The sequence below is a fragment of the Ornithodoros turicata genome, chromosome 6 (genome assembly GCF_037126465.1).
Source record: "Ornithodoros turicata isolate Travis chromosome 6, ASM3712646v1, whole genome shotgun sequence".
Lineage (NCBI taxonomy): Eukaryota > Metazoa > Arthropoda > Arachnida > Ixodida > Argasidae > Ornithodoros > Ornithodoros turicata.
Window position 1 is genome coordinate 65466269 of NC_088206.1, and position 16187 is coordinate 65482455.

General features: G+C 46.4%; 3 protein-coding genes across 3 annotated transcripts in view; 1 reads left to right on the top strand and 2 right to left on the bottom strand.

Annotated features, from left to right (window-relative positions):
- Positions 1-275: 275 nt before the first annotated feature.
- LOC135398182 (uncharacterized) lies at positions 276-4623 on the bottom strand. Its single transcript, XM_064629612.1, has 4 exons — positions 4457-4623; positions 3953-4014; positions 2076-3662; positions 276-739 (listed from the first exon to the last, which is right to left on the bottom strand). The coding sequence occupies exons 2-4, from the start codon at positions 3993-3995 to the stop codon at positions 528-530; spliced, it is 1842 nt and encodes a 613-aa protein (XP_064485682.1). The 5' UTR covers positions 3996-4014; positions 4457-4623; the 3' UTR covers positions 276-527.
- A 3760-nt stretch (positions 4624-8383) lies between these two features.
- The window catches only part of LOC135397069 (uncharacterized), a 123339-nt gene continuing 115535 nt past the window's right edge, over positions 8384-16187 (top strand). The window contains exon 1 of the mRNA XM_064628406.1: positions 8384-8709. The gene's annotated coding sequence lies outside the window, so the exon portion shown is untranslated. The remainder of the gene's footprint in view (positions 8710-16187) is intronic.
- Positions 10601-14906, bottom strand: LOC135398183 (uncharacterized). The gene is made up of 5 exons (XM_064629613.1): positions 14800-14906; positions 14581-14642; positions 13665-13707; positions 12879-13591; positions 10601-11164 (listed from the first exon to the last, which is right to left on the bottom strand). Exons 2-5 carry the CDS (start codon positions 14621-14623, stop codon positions 10968-10970), a joined length of 996 nt encoding a protein of 331 aa, XP_064485683.1. The 5' UTR covers positions 14624-14642; positions 14800-14906; the 3' UTR covers positions 10601-10967.

The following is a 16187-nucleotide window of genomic DNA, read 5'->3' on the forward strand; positions in this document are numbered from 1 at the left end:
GCATGCTCGTAACCAAAGCAATCGTTCAAAATAGATAACGCGTAGCTAAAAAAAGCATCGATTTTACAAGTTTTTATGCTTGGAAAACTCCACACAAAAAAGCGTATACGCGGATTAAGAAGTCTGTATGCATGGACGCTTTCCAGATACAATTTCAAAAATACTTCAATAATCGCTCATTGTGGTTCCAACAGATGATGATGTGGAGGGAAGTGCAAGAAAAACGAAAGGGTGGAGATGTACGGTTCATCAAATGACGATATGTTCCCGTGGAATATCATGCCAACATTGAAAGTTTCTTTATTGTTTGTAAATACATAAAAAATAACGGTTCGGTACTCATCCTAGTGTTTTGATAATCTCCATGCTATAACAACGTTACTTGACGCTCTAAGTACCGAAACGACGACAATACTGTGCGCACATATCAGTGTATTGGTACTTGAGATGACTGATTTACTAGAAAATAATATCTCGTAAGGCGAGACGAAGCAGACAGCACCAGACAAGACAAGGTATACAGCACGTCACGGCAGCGGCAGTGTGCTGTTCCTTACGGCATCAGCGATTCCCTCTTGCAACGATCCGTAGAGGTAGTCAGTCACATCTTCATTTATATGCGCCTCGATTTGTTCTTCCAGGGCTCCTTTTTTATCCCAGTCCACGTCCAGAGGCCTGGAGTAACTGATTCGCAACTCCGAAGGCATCACGCTCCACGCGGAGAGTTTCGGGGGAGCACCTGTAATGTCACAAGGCAACGGTCACTTTTAACTTCCGTTTAAGAACAGACTAGAGGTGTAAAGAACGAGAATTGGCCGAGGCAGACCACAATTAGGGACGACACAGACACGTAAGGCTCAAAGGCGCAGTAATTAAAGAATTCAAACAACTCAGGGAGAAGAGCTGCTGACGTCAGGAATCAGTCTTCCGAACCTAAAGACGCCAAGAGTATTGACGATCTCGGATCTAGGCGGATACATTAATGGCTACTCTTTGTGTCATTTCGGTTTAACACCATCGTCGTCAAACGAAAGAGGACGGGAAAACATGAAATACTAAGCGACGGAATTGTTAATATTCACGTAATAGTCGACATATTGTCGTTTTTTTTCTTAGTTAATATGTGCACATTGCAGACGTAGGAATGGGGTAGGAAAAATGCATCTGGGACGCTGCATGTCACTTCAACTCTTCGCACAACTGCTCTAGAGACGAATCTGACACTTGGATAACTTGCCTGCTCTCAGCCGATAAGCCTGGTCTGTCTCTCTTCTGCAATACGTATATGGTATCTGTACGAGCTTGACATTGGCTAGTCATTCATGAAGGAGCAGGTTCCTGAGGGTGGGGGTGAGAAAGGTCCGCATTCCTGACCCCCTCCCCCCTCAATTGCTCTTATCAACATGTGCGCCGATTTATATTAGGCACTGTACTCGTATGTAGCATGCTGTCATAGATCGGCTGCCGACAGCTCTCAGAAAAATCCAGGATCCGACCCTGGTTACGACACAGCTAAGGTCATAACAAAATAACTAAAAGTAAGAAACATAGAAGACCTGTAACTTGGGTACCACACGTACACATACGTGTGTATGCAAGGCCTCCACACAGGCGTGTGTAGGTTTTGGCTGCCCGTTGAGATGCGTCCTCGCTATGAAGAGCACGCATCTTAAGGCTCAACATTTTTATCCGGATACCAAAGCGATGGCCGCATAAACAGCCATCAACGTTTCTCTCGTAACACTCCTTGGCCCTGTGCAGCGAGCTAACCAGTGGAGAGTCACAAAAGCGGTGCTCCGCTTTCTGCATGACGCGGGCTTCCTGGGCTCCTTGTGAGCCGAGTGTATTTTTCAATTTTTCTTGTTTTCATTTATTTATTTATCTTTTTGTTATTTCCTTTTCTCTTGTTTACATTTTTCCTTTCTGTTTTTCTTTTTTTTAGGGAATAGCAAGCCGGCGTGCTGCATGGCTGACCATTCCGCTTTCTTTTTTTCATATTTTTTTCTGTCAATAAATCCCCCCCCCCCCACCATGAGTCTTAATCCTTCCGACAACGCTGAAAGTGAGACACTCACCTGGCAAGCTTGTGACTTCAATGAAAGCTGTGGAGTTCTTCAGCATGGCTACCACGCTGATGGGCACTGCCTTACGAAACGTTGTTGCACGGGTCCATCTTTCGCCCGTCACCGTGCCTGTAAAATTCACTTTGACGCCGTCTAACTGCACGTAACATGCTACAGTAGTGTTCCCCAGTTGCCACATTGGCGGTGAACAGTCGCCGAGTCGCTTGATTTTGTGGAGATCGGTAACGTTGCCACCTTCAAGGTGTACTCTGACGTCTGTGCCCAGGGAGCGCACAGATCTGGTTTTGCTGGGAACCTTCAGGCTCCTGCGGCCCCTGCGACCCCTAGACCGGCCTCCAGATCTTGAGGAACTCCCAGAGCGCGACGAACTCCCTGAACGTGATGAGCTCCCAGAAGAGGGACGCCAAGAGCTTCCCGAAGAACTGCTGGATGACCGGGATGAAGAGCTACCAGAAGACCAAGGCGATGAACTCCCAGAAGACGGCAGCCTAGAACTACCGGAAGAAGAAGGTGAATGACTTCCAGAAGACCGTCCCGAAGAGCCCCCAGGGGTCCAACGTGGCTGGCCATATGAGGAGCTCGGCAGCTGATGGCTCGGTTGCCACACGAAGCCAGCAGCTGGAGGTTTTGGTACGCTTACTGAGGCATGGCTGCTCGGTCTCGTTACGAATCCCGGCGCTGGTGTCCTTCCTACATTCGCGGGGAAATAACTGGTTGTTCGCGACAGAGAATGTGGTGCTGGCGTCCTCGCAGGGTAGTAGCTGGTTGTTCGCGACAGAGAATGTGGTGCTGGCGTTCTCGCAGGGTAGTAGCTGGTTGTTCGCGACAACAAAGGCGGGGCAGACGTTCCTCCTGGAAAATATCCACTTGTTTGCGGGACGAAGCCAGGTACTGGTGTTCTTGCTATATTTACGGGAAAAGGTGTACCTGTCCGTGACAGGGGGCGCGGCGGTGGTGTTGTTGCTACGTATGCAGGATGATAGCCGTTGGGTCCCAACGGGAAGAGTGGCGCTGACGGTATCGGTACATATGCTGGAACATGAGGTCTTGGCTGCGGAACGAAGCCCGGTGCTGGTGGGCGAACTATTTTAGTAGGGTCATGAGACATGCCTGTACCGTGTCCCATATTTAGGATGCCTAAAACGGGATTCTTCGGGCCGTGGCTTCCTCGGTTCCCGGTTACGAAGGCTGGGTCTCCAAAGCCACGACTATTAACGCCAAAGTTGTTGGTGGGCAGGAGGGCCCCAAGTCCGAGTTTTCCCGAGCCATGTTTGCCAGACACACTTGGCTTGAAGCCGATACGCGATGAGCCACGGCTCGATCCACTACGAGCCAGTTGGTACAGGAGTGCATACTTAGCGTATTTGTGCTTGTGTTTGCGACGACCAAACCTTCGACCGTGCGTTATATAGCGACCGCTCGACCTGTCTCTAGTCTGCTCCACCTCGAACCCGTCCAGGTGGGTCACGCTTAAGGGTATGCGTGAAGCCCTTCCATCGGTCGTTACTGGGAATGTCCGCGAGAGTAGATTGTCCAGGTACTTGTTTGATTCTTCTACTTTCTTGTCGGCATAGGTTCCTAAAGCCATATAAAGGAAATTGCCGTGAGTGTGAAAAGAAACAGTCACTGAAGTGAACCATCATTATAGAAATTGTAATGTTCCCCACGTGCACACACACATATAAGGAAATGATGATGATGATGAGATGGGGCCCACGTATGCATAAACATAATTGCTTGTGTTAAGTCGAGCTTTTTGATTTTTTTTTCTTCCAGTCGTGATAAATCGTTCTTGTTCAGAACTACCAGTGAAAAACGTCATGAGCCTGTTCATGTATAGCTGGTGTAGGCAGAATACTGTTACTCACCGACCATGACACAGAAACACAGAAAAAGTGGACTGATATTCATTCTTTCTGCTAGTGTACTCCTGAAACATAAATGAATTCATGAAGCACATGAACAAGCCGCAGGTTATCACGCTTCTCGTCATTATTAACTTCATATATTTGTTGTTGTAGTTGGTTAGGGCGCAGAACCGTCTGAAACTACATTTACGGGTGATACCCAGTCTCCTCAAAGGTTTCCTACACTACCATTAACGTTTTACACGTTTACGACTCACGAACACTGCGCCTTCGCTTTGCTAGACCCAAAATCGAGATCCAACTTCGATGTCACTAAGGGACACCCGTCCTGCCCACTTTAATCACCCGGCATTCAAAGGCATTTCCTGCTATGTATTACAGTGACTTCTCGCAAAGTGTCATCAAAACTTCCCTGTGGCAGCCATTAATACTGAGCTATTTATCTTTACATGTCATCTGAAACAGTCATGCTTGCGGACAACACATATACATGTGAGAACTTACCGTGTTGTTGCTTTAAGACGGGAATTTCTGGATACCGCCTATCGCGCACCCTAATACAAGACAAACACACACGTGTTGCCCACTATCTCAAACAGTGAGCGGAACCCTCGGTCGATAGATTTCCTGTTGTGAGCTGCGTCACAGTTGTTCGCGGAAAGCGTTGATTGACACGCTGACTTCGCCAACGCGTTCGAACTTTCGTTGACGGTGTATCTGATATTGCCATGGCACCAAGCAACACAATATACTGAAAGTCGAGTGCAATAGGGGTGGACGGGTAGGTGGAAGGCCTTGAACAGACTCGTGAAACTAAATAACAGTGATAAGACACATACCGTCCACCCCTATTGCACTCGACTTTCAGTACATTGTGCTGTCTGGGGTGCTTCCAACGAATAGAGAGTTTTAGCAGGTCGTTGATAACGTGGCTAGCGTCTCACCGTATCAAACGGAACCAATCAGTGGATAAGATTCTAAGCCACGCACGAGTACGATTGGTTCCGATAGAGACGACAACTTTACCAACGGTATACTATAACTCACTAATAGTAGAGAGTTTTAGTGTATCGTCCGCTATGGCCTTTGCGTACGTATGGGATAGCGCTGGTTATTTTGCACACGCGCAAAACATAAAGATAGCTTCGCGCATCGCGCAAGACCATCACGCTATCGCTTACGTACGCGAAGACGACAGCGTAGGATGCCAATTTGGTAACCATAAATACTGGCGAAAGTCAAGATGGAAACTACCTTTCTTTTTACCTTTGAGTAACATGTATACAGCAATTTATAACTGTAACTATATCACTGTAGCTATACCTGGCACTATTTCGCACATAGAATACTCCTGTGAAAAGTAGGTTGAGCAGTGGGCGAATGCTGAAGACAAAACACGACAAGACGTCTCGAAAGCAGTAAAACGTTCAGTTTCCACAAAGCAGGATACAGGTCTCATGAACAGCCTGTGAACTCAAGTCGTGCCGTCTCGTTCTTCAGTGACCCGCTCCCAACACATTAACCTCATGATGTGTTGTTGTTGTTTGTCATCTTTTTCTGTAATCCATCTCATGCTTATTTCACCGTTTGTTAGTCATCTTCTTCTTTTTTTGTTTCTTTGTTTTGTTTCTTTTTGGCCATTACTGTCTTTAGTCTGTCTCATCCTTCTTTCACGGTTTGTTAGTTATCCTTTATCTCCCAATTGTTTTCCTTTTTATTTATTTTATTATTCATTTATTTATTTTTTTAGTTGTGGAATAGCAAGCCGGCGTCCCGTTTAGCTAACCTTTGCCCCTTTTTTCTCCTTTGTTGTAATACATATGTCGCCCCTCCCACAAAACACACAATAAAGCAAAAATATTGTTGCGAGAGGCACAGCGTCAGGATGGTAATGATTTAATGCATGAGAATGGTTGCGCGTGACATGCACTTCAGCTTCATCTATCTGGAAAAATGATAGTGAAAAGATGGAAGCACGGTCATGACAGGAAGAAGGTGATAGGAGCACATTTCACCTTCTTTCAGTCATTAACTAATTCCCACCTTACACTATATATTTTACATAGTCTCGTGGCAGCTAAATTTAGCTTTCCCGTACCGACTTTTGATTACGCTTGCCTTCTGGGCTGTAATCAATACTCGAGAGACAATATAAAGAGGCGGGACCTTCAACCTATTCGAGACACAGATCGAATGATTGGTTAATTGCGTAATTCTTCATCTTACTCTTTTTTTTTTTTTTTTGTGGAGGAGAGCCTTCATTCTCCTATCTCACACCTAATGTTTTGCGTGTAATGGGGTCGTGTACTGCTCTCCAGTGGTGGATCACCCCAGGTCAGAGCCACAATTTATTTGTTGTTGTTGTTGCTTAATTTACATTGGTTAATCGATTGTGACTAAAAATATATATGAGGTCCGACAAAAAGCGGTCAGGCCACTCCAGAATTCGTGAATAGAAACGATAGAAAAAAAAATCGCCAAGATATCCAAGAGGCATGATGTCGTCTGGTGACTTCAGCGTGTGTGAGTCCATATACATTCCATGCATTCCAGCATTCCATGTACCGCTTCCAGTGGAATATATTTATCTTTTTATGAATTAACAGGCAATAGTGTTAGCAAGTTGGTACATACATCACGAATGGGAAGAAAACAGTGCGAAAACGTGAACAGACAGATAAGACACGTACACACGGGGACCTATAGGAGCCCGCCTTTGGAGATAAATCAGTTGTTAGTCAGAGCTCCCCGTGCGTACGTGTCTTCTCTGTCTGTCCACTTTTTGCGCTGTTTTTTTTTTTTTTTCGTTTGGATTTATGAACCCTCAAGTCCATGAGGCACTACAGAGGGGACTGGTAAGTATATTACACCTAAAAAAGAAGTATGCGGCGTTAGAAATACACATAATTAGATACACAAATTAAACGTACTGTCGCATCCGTCGCGGTTCCGATTCTGTAACTACAGTACCATTTTACTCCTCGTTCATCAGCGACAATGACGCCGAAAATCGGACGCGAATCGGTGGAGTTGTTTCCGTTCAATTGGATGTAACACATGGCAACAGCAGACGACGGATGTTGAGAGCAATCCGGAGTCCCCTCTCTGTAAACGTCACTTGGACAAGGCCAATCCTGGGTGGCGGAGGAGGGGGGTATCAACATAGCTTGCCTTTGTTGTTGGCCACACAGGAGTGGGCATCGTCACGACAATAGCCAAAAACGGCCAATCAGAGAGCGCCCTTTGATGCAGACAAGACCAATCAGGGAGCAGCAGAGGGTCTCTGGCGTCCGACCGCCGGCCAGGAGGGATGGCGTCTGTACGTCACGGAGAAGTCTGAGATCGGCTCGTGGAATGCTGCTTCTTGTTAGCGTCGTACGCGTTTGTAGACCTAAGAGCGTAACACCATGCCCCACAGAATAGGGTCACGTCTGTTAGCACTCTCACACTGGCAAGCGAAAGCCGGCGTATTTACCGAGGTCCTTTCACTTAATAGAGAGTTTTAGTGTACCGTGCGCTATCGCTTTTGCGTACGTAAGGGATAGCGTTGGTGGTTCTGCGCACTGCGCGAAGCTCTCTTTCACTTATGGGCGTGCGCAGAACCATCAACGCTATCTCTTACGTACGCAAAGGCGATAGCGTACGATGTACTAAAACCCTCTAATATTGCGGTGCGAACGCGAAGCAGACGACCTTGGAGACAATCACCTCAGCTGCGCTCCCATTCGCGTGCCCGTCCTACGTCATTCTAATTTAGCTGTAGACGAAGCGCGAATCTTTAAAACTCGTTTATTTGATAAATAAGCTGTATTCGTAAGTGAAACTTGGCTAAAAAGACTGTGAAACCATGGCGCACATTACCGTGTCACGCACACCTTTCCGGATGTGATGGTCCTTTTAAACATGAAAATACAGTTCACATATAATATATAGATGCGGCGCTAGTAACAGGCTATTTATACACGAAAGTATAGTCACACAGGCACTTCTTGAACTCTTTGATATCAGTGATCGATGCGGTGGATCTGGATATGAATATGTGCACCAGTGCACCCATCAAAATGGTAACAACGATGACCCAGTGATGTTACAAGTAAAGTTTGACCTCCTAGTTACCCAAGCAGCATAATGTACTGAAAGTCGAGTGCAATAGGGGTGGACGGGTAGGTGGACGGCCTTGAACAGGCTCGTGAAGCTAAAGAACGTTGATAAGACACATACTAGCCACCCCTATCGCACTGGACTTTCAGTACATTGTGCTGCTTGGGTACTCCCATCAAATGTTATCTGTCCCTAAGAGGCTGATAAGATAATATGGTTTTGTTTTCAAAGCGGTGGAAAGTGGCACACGGAAAGCATTGCTGGTTTTCCTCGGCTTGTTCATTTCTCTCTCTCTTTTCTTTTGTTACTTCTTGACATGGAACAGTTGCCCCTGTCGCTTTGTCGTGTGTGGTTGCAGTGCCTTTGCAAGAGGGCCTGGAGCGAAGAACAACTGAATAGCCGGAAGAGTCATTTGGAAGGATTTTCGAGTTCAAATCTGAGCCCTTTGTTCATAAACGTTCACAGGATTACGTACCACCTTTTTGTGTGTGTGTGTGTGACCCATGTGTTGAAGCCCTCCTGGAATCCCGTGGTGTGTCTTGCATATCATCCTCTGAGTCTGCGCTGGAATTCTGCAATGTGCTAGTGATTGTGTGTGTCACAGAGCTGGAGACCAACTCTGTCTACGTTAGCTCGGTCGCCACGGCCAGGAAGAGGTAAGTTCTTTCGGAGCTTGGTTCCGAGTTCTTTCCGAGGTCAGTACGAAACTTGAAGCTAAAATCTGTAGTTAGTTTGCCCTCAAAGTTGATTTCGAGCGAATGGGTGAAGGTGACTACGATGAGTTGTTGGTCGCAGCAACAAGGGACCGGTACCGCGCATTCGTGGCAAAGATGGGTAACATTATGCGTTTTCTTCTTTTGTATCCATTGTGCTACGGTGTGCAAGGTTGTAAAATGCACCGTCATACGACTCTGCTGCATTGTCGCTATAATGATGCACGGGTTAGCTACAACAATAAAAAAAAGAGAGAGAGAGAGAGAGAAAACTATGACTGGCTCTGTCAATGTAGCAGGACACTGTGTTTTCTGTACTACAGTGCTGGACAAAAGTTTACGGAACGCGCCAGCTGTGTATTTTCTCCTCCGTGCGACACTCTAGCAGCGAGCGGAAGCGGGCCAGTTCAGAGGGATGGGCGAGTGCGTTGGTTGTAACACACTGCGGTAGTTTCGGTATCGCTTGAATGTGCAGCCGAAGTGTTTTGGATTGGTGTCGCTACCGGCGCACTCCTTTCCTCCCTCTGAACGAATGAACGAGCCCGCTTCCGCCCGCCGCCAGGGTGTCGCACCGAGGAGAAAATACATGGCTTGCGCGTTCCGTAAACGTTTGTCCACCACTGTACAGGCTTCAGAATTAGATTCCTAGTTGGGAATACTTTGCGATAAGGAAGACAGCTAGCCTATTTCAATTAGTGTAGGTACAGCGATTTCTTAGTATACGTGCCGTTTTCACCGCTTCTGGGTTGGCGCCAAAACGACATCAGGTTTCGCAGCGAACGCGCTCTGTGCCATCATTGCATCATGTGCCATCATTGCACCAATTGATACAGTTACCGCTTCTGATTCAAGGAGAGAGAAGGTGTCATACGCCTTTGTGTGGCAATTTAAACTGCTACAGAAATGAAACAAAATATTATGAAAAAGGAAACGCTCGTCGTTTCTGTCTGGGGGCGTGTGAAGATTTACAAAACAAAAAAGGAGATGCCCGACAGACAGACGTCGGGTGGATATTCAAAAAAAAAAGAGAAAAAAGAAAAGAACAGGAAAAAACAAGAAGAAATCCCTTGCTTCATCACGCATATAGGACAAAGGTGAAAGGAGATGGGGGGGGGGGGGAGAGGGGTGTCCGTTCGTGCACCCAAGCTCTGAGAGGTGTTCACAGCACGGCCCGACGATGGTGGTGACGCTGACAGTGGAGGAGCGGATCAGAGATATCGTCTGCTACACTCTTAAAAAAGGGTGTACTACTTTAAATCCTTTTTTGCCACATATATAACACCCTTTTGGAGAGTACAATTACGCTCAAAAGGGTGTCTCCTCACTCCCTCAAGGGTGTAGCATAACACTTCTCCCTGCCAGGGAGTAATATTACTTTCCAGTATAGGGAGAAGTGTTATGCTACTCCCTTGAGGGGGTGAGGAGACACCCTTTTGAGCGTAATTGTACTCTCCAAAAGGGTGTTATATATGTGGCAAGGAAAGGAGTTAAAGTACACCATTATTTTTAAGAGTGTAGAGCGCAGCGGGGGCGAGTGGGAGATAAGACGCGGCCTATTTTGAACAGGAGTGAACGAGTGAGGGCAACGTTCAGCCGGAGACGATGTAGAAGGGTCTCCTCCACGCGGGTACAGCGGCAGCCGATGTAGGTTAGGGATTGGCTCGCGTCCTACAGCGGGCTAACCTTTTCGGTGGCTTCCTTCTTTCATCACTAATTTCTTAGACACTTGAGGCTTTGTATGTACTCATCCTTTCTGTGTGTTCCACCTTCAGAACGTCAATTCCCAGCCTTTTTGTCAATCTATTGCTATCTTTGTACCCAAACAACGAGGATGGTTGTGATAACGTTTTTCTGAACTGCAACAGAGGTGCGTTGAGCAAAGAAAGGTTGGTAGTCAGTGCGTATCACAATGGCATTGTCATTACGCATATAGGCAGCCCATGTTGGTCCAATATGAAGCCTGGTTCCACCAATATTTGTAATCCTGGCAGCCCACATGGGTCCAGTATTGGCGTGCTGCTTGTGGAGGGTCGGTCGCCGTCATTAAGACGAATGTTGGAGACTTCTCCTTGTCACACTGAAGCGTTGCTGATACAAAAAGTAGCATCCACGACTTGGGTTTTGGGTGTGTCACGCGCCGTGTGGGAAGTAAAAATTAGTTTAGGTACGATATGCGTATACAGACGATTCGGTACGAGAGGTTATGGCTGCGGGAGAGTTGTATTCTGAATGACTCCGGCGACGTAGTCTCTCAGTTCACCATCCAGAATGTTTGCGACCCACATGACGAGGATTTTAGTATCTTTTTTCGACAATCTGCCTAACGACGAAAAGAAGGTCGTATCATCCAGTAGTTCGAAGTACAGAGTACTCCACACAGAAAGCCAGGGTCTGGAGCCTAGAAAAAATAGTTTGATTTCAGTGAACAGTTATGAACAAATGCGACACCTTGCGATCATCACTAACATAAATCGACCCAGGTCATACTACACAGGCGCATCAATGCGGTCAGTTCTTGAGTCTCAAAGCCACTTACACGACTTGACCGATCTGCACGAGCTAAAAAATGCCAGCCAGCTGGCTTCAGCGTATTACTTTAAAAAAAAGAAAAAGAAAAAGAAAAACAACAGGTGGTATGTTTCATGGTTGCAAAAAGAAAACGAAAGGGCAAGGTTAGGCACACAAGATGTTTGCTATTCCTTCCCTAGAAAAAAAAAAAAAAAAAAAGGAAAGAAGACAGAAAGAGAAAGTGTGACATGCGCAGGAAGCAAGCAGTCTTTCAGGTTCATTCATACAGAAAAGCGTCGTGTAAACGCCAACTAGATACTGAAGGGCTCCTTATTGCCTCCTCTCCCCTCTTCGCTACCAGGACATATGTAGTCAGAATTCGTCTGCTACTACGATTCACCGTTCTGCAAATCCAAGAACTCGCAAATGATTGCAACTTACTCGCGGGCCAGAATATTTAGACAAAAAAGGCACCGCACTTTCCAGGAAATCAGTTTTGAGAAAGATTGCGGCCGTTTTGCGCTTTGTTTCCAAGTTTTCCCATTTAGTACGCTGGGACGTTCAATCACAACTCGCAGACGACGCAGGTTCTTCTCCATGGCCACGACCGGTGAAAGCACGTTGGTGATTGGCTGCCGCAGTTGAAAACGCGATCCTTATTGGCTGCTGGTGGTGGTGGTGGTGGTGATAGGGCTTGCCGTTGTCGGCCTCACGTATGTGGGCAACGTCACGACTCACGCCCTGGGGGAATGTGCGTCCTGCGCCGACTTCTAAGGGAACTGTGCCGACACATGTCTGAAAGCGTCTGAGGAAAACCCAGGAAAAACCCCAGACAGCACAGCCGGCACCGGCATTCGAACCCGGGTACCTCCCGGGTTCGAATCCCGGTGCCCTATTGGCTGACTTTTAATTGTTACGTCACGTCGACGAATAAGGAGACTTTCTCAATCTAGGTGGTGTTGGTCGCATGCACTCGCGCGTAACTTAACGTCGCGAACCCGACATGTCTGAGCCATCGTGATACAGGGTTGGCTACAGTACTACACTCTATGAAAAAAAATGAGTAAAATAGGGAGTAATTGCAGCGTCTAGTCCCCTAGACTGCAATTACTCCCCATTTTGGTCCCCTAACCCCGACATTTACTCCCCAGGGCTGCAAATTGTCACTGAACTTCACAAATAGTCTTCCGAATGTAACAGTTTATGTAAATATGTGCTCTTGGTCAATTTGATGGCATAAGGCTGTGTTACTCAGCCAACTTAGCAATTTTCCACTACTAGAGAGTAAGAAACAGTTAGCGCGTCCTTCTTCGCAAATTGTGCCCTATGTAAGTCGTATGATTTTGTATCACTCGACATATCACTGTTGGCTGTTTCATTCGAACTATTTTCATACATACACACGAATTTTGTTCCGGAGACTCTAAGAACAGAGTGTAAAATGCAGTCTCCACACTGTGACATTCATTTACTCCCGTACATTTACTCCCGAAAGGGTCTATTTTTTGTGACAATGCATTTACTCATCAAAAGGAGTAAAATTACTCTTTTTTTGTTAGAGTGTACGGCGCTCTATCCCACAGTGCTACAGTGCGTCTACTGACCTGACGAAGACGTCACTTCGATGAATGCCGTCGAGTTCACCAGCTCTGAGTAAAGACGGAGATGGTCGACGAAATGAAGATCACCACAGAATGTGGACGCACATCCCGAAAATATGACTGTCATTCCATCCAATGACACATAACAGGACAGGGTAACGTCTTTGCCTAGACGTCGCGTAGGTGGCGAACAGTCCCCGAGTCGTCTGCTCTGTCTGAAGAACACGACATCGGCTTGTAAGAGGGCATCGATGACATTTTGATAAGAACGGGCAACTCTGGCCTTGGCAAAAGGCTCACGAGTCTCTCTGCCGTCAAGCGTAACAGTACGATATCCAGAACGCCGTTCGGCGGCTCTAGCAGCTCTGTCACCTTTTCTATGGTGTGATAAGGTCCTCGAATACAATGGTGAAGTGTCTGGTAACGGTATGGGGTCTCCCCTAGAAGATGGCCAGGCACGACCCCTGGGTGTGCCCCAAGGCTTCCCGTTGTAAGAACCGCCGTCGTGCCTCTTGCGTAGAACGTGATGGACGGGTGAGAAGCCTCGACTAGACGTGCCGTGGTGAAGTGCACTTCGCAGTGATCGCTGATCGTAATGATCAAACAAATCAGCAGGGAACCGCCGATACCCAAAGGTGAACGTTGGTAGTATCGTTCTTGCTTCATGTTCGCCGGTCTTTTGAGAGAATGCTTCCGCAAGCAGGCTGTCCATGTACCTGAGAACAGGACAGTCGAGGATGCAAAAGCCGCTTGCCCCTCTCGCATCTGTATGCAATCAATATGTTTTACCTGTTTGATTCTTCAATCTTGCTCTGGGCATTGCCTTCCCGTGCTAGAATGAAAACGGCGATTGCTTCAAGTGGTAAAGGAGATGAGTCAGCGGCAAAGGGAAAGGTCTTGCATGTAAAGTGGTATTTCTACAGCGGTTTTCCTCATGCAGGTGAAAGTACTGAAACATTAGTTGAATGAAATTGGCTGGCAGGTGTATCGCCAGTGAGCCGATTCACTTGGTAGCGGCGGGCCTCATGAACCAGTAATATTAGGGGCTGTGAATGTGCGGTTCGGTCTTTAATCCTGAATGCATTGGGATGTCAAGTATTCTACAAGGCGCGTCTATGTCTTACATAGTGCAAATGTAATTATAGGTCATTTTTATATTAGTGGTTAAGTGCGTAACCTACGTTTCGTGATGTACGCCACGCAAACGAATTATTTTTCTTAAACACAGCAATTAGGCGCTATGGGAGCATGACGTCGCACCACTAAGTTTATTAAACCTGTGTGACGCGTTCACAATGCAGTGACGATTGCTCGTAAACGCAAGGAACACTGGTTATCGTGGAGCCAGAGAGAGAGCAGAAAATAGAGAGAACCACAATACTGAAGGCTGGTCCTGCAATACTGCCGCAGGTCAAAAGTAAAGATTATCGAACACAAAAGAGTTTGTAGCGTTCAGCGCTTTTCTGAGGATTGGAGGTTAAGACGGGATTTACGAGCTGTAGCTCTAGAGACAGAGGAGTAATCGCTGGAAATGAAAGGGACGGGTGAGGCTATATGCGTCTACCTGGAGTGTGTCCATGTCCACGCAAGTCAACCGGCCCAAGAATATCGAGGCTGTGACTTCCCGCTACTATCTCGATCACCAGAAAGTGCTTTATACGTTTTGCAACAGTGATTACACTAAAAGCAACGAAAGTCAACTCACCAAATACGAGGTAGAAACACAGAAATGCTGTAGAAACATTCATGGTTAGCGACAAGCTTCTCCTAAGACAGAAACGAGAACATATTGTGGTTTAGTCAGTGCTCCTTGCCTTGGAAAACGACAAAGGCAGCTAAAAAAAATCCTGACTATGACATGGGGACAACAACACTCGTCATCCACCTGGTATAATTAAATACATGTAACTCAAAGATAGCTTACAGAGACAGAGTTGCAACCAGAAGCTGCTGCTTTCTCAAAGGCTGTCACTAGAGAACTGTCTTCCTTCATAAGAACCACTCGGCGCGAATGTGATTTGCATAGAGCAATAGAGGATGGTGCTCACTTTCGTCACTTAATTTGAATGAGATCTGCATCCGCCTTACCAGGAATTGATCCGCTGGGCGCCGAATGAGAACTCACGGGCATTGTCAATGGGTTTGGCATGCGTATATGTGTCACAGGCATAATTTATATACAGCGTTTCCCCTTCCGTAGAAGTTCCTCGTGTGATGTCGTATTGTGGGTAGATTCGAGATTGCCCAAGTGTACCAATGCATCGTTTACATTCATGTGATGGTAACATGCTTCGAGTCTTCACACGTTCGATGTTCGACAGATTGGGTAGTCCAGCGGTTGCCACCTGTCGCGTCACTACCTCACCACCCCCTGCTGTCAGCTTCGCAAGCTGTGTCCACTTTTCTCCATTAATATCAATGGCTCGCGTAGCACTTTTGTATCGGAGACTTGGTAAAGCTTGGTAAAGCACAATCCAGAAGATGTGGGTTCGAGTCCTACAGCTGGCTAACCTTTTCAGTGACTTTCATCTTTCGTCGTTAATTTCTTAGGCAATTTGAGGCCTTGTATATATTTGTCCCTTCTATGTGGTTCCAGCCTTAGAATATCAGTTCTTTCATGTTAAAGCCACCTGAACCTAGAAAAAGAACTATACTTGATGTGCGAAAACATATTTCTGTCATGACGTAACATTATTCGCGTCCAGTGGAAGGGCAGGCTCCTACAGGAAATATCGTTCTCGCGTGAGTCTTAGCTGTTTTTTATTATTATTATTATTATTTGCTTGTTTGTTAGTTTCAGTGTAACCAACTACCATTACGCTCTTTTGTGATGCACGTGCGTAAACGTGCGTTCAGGTTCGTGAATAAAATCGAAAATATGGGATAAAGGCTTCTCCAGGACAATTCTGTTCTTGACGTATGAGGTGATTCACCATAATCTACTTGTTTGCTGTTTTTGATTGTGCTGGAAGAGATCCTTTTACACAGTCTTTTAAAATTTCACTTTTCCTCTTTTCTCATCCTTTAAAAAAAACTACACTGTTAACAAAAAGTTAAGGGAAGTGCCTCAAAACGAGAGCCGCCGATATTGAAGAAAATATACCGTGTTGGTGAATGATGACGACTGAGGCGTCGGCTCGAGGCTCGCTGTTCGGCATCAGCTGTCGCTCTCACGCATCTGACCATCAGCTGTTCGACAGCGGCTGGTCCAGCGTACCGGAATAAAACGCTGGTCCCGCACGAATCCTTACGTACTGTAGTTATTCCTTAGGTAGAGCATCACGGCTGTTACAGACTGTTCTTATTCTGGGC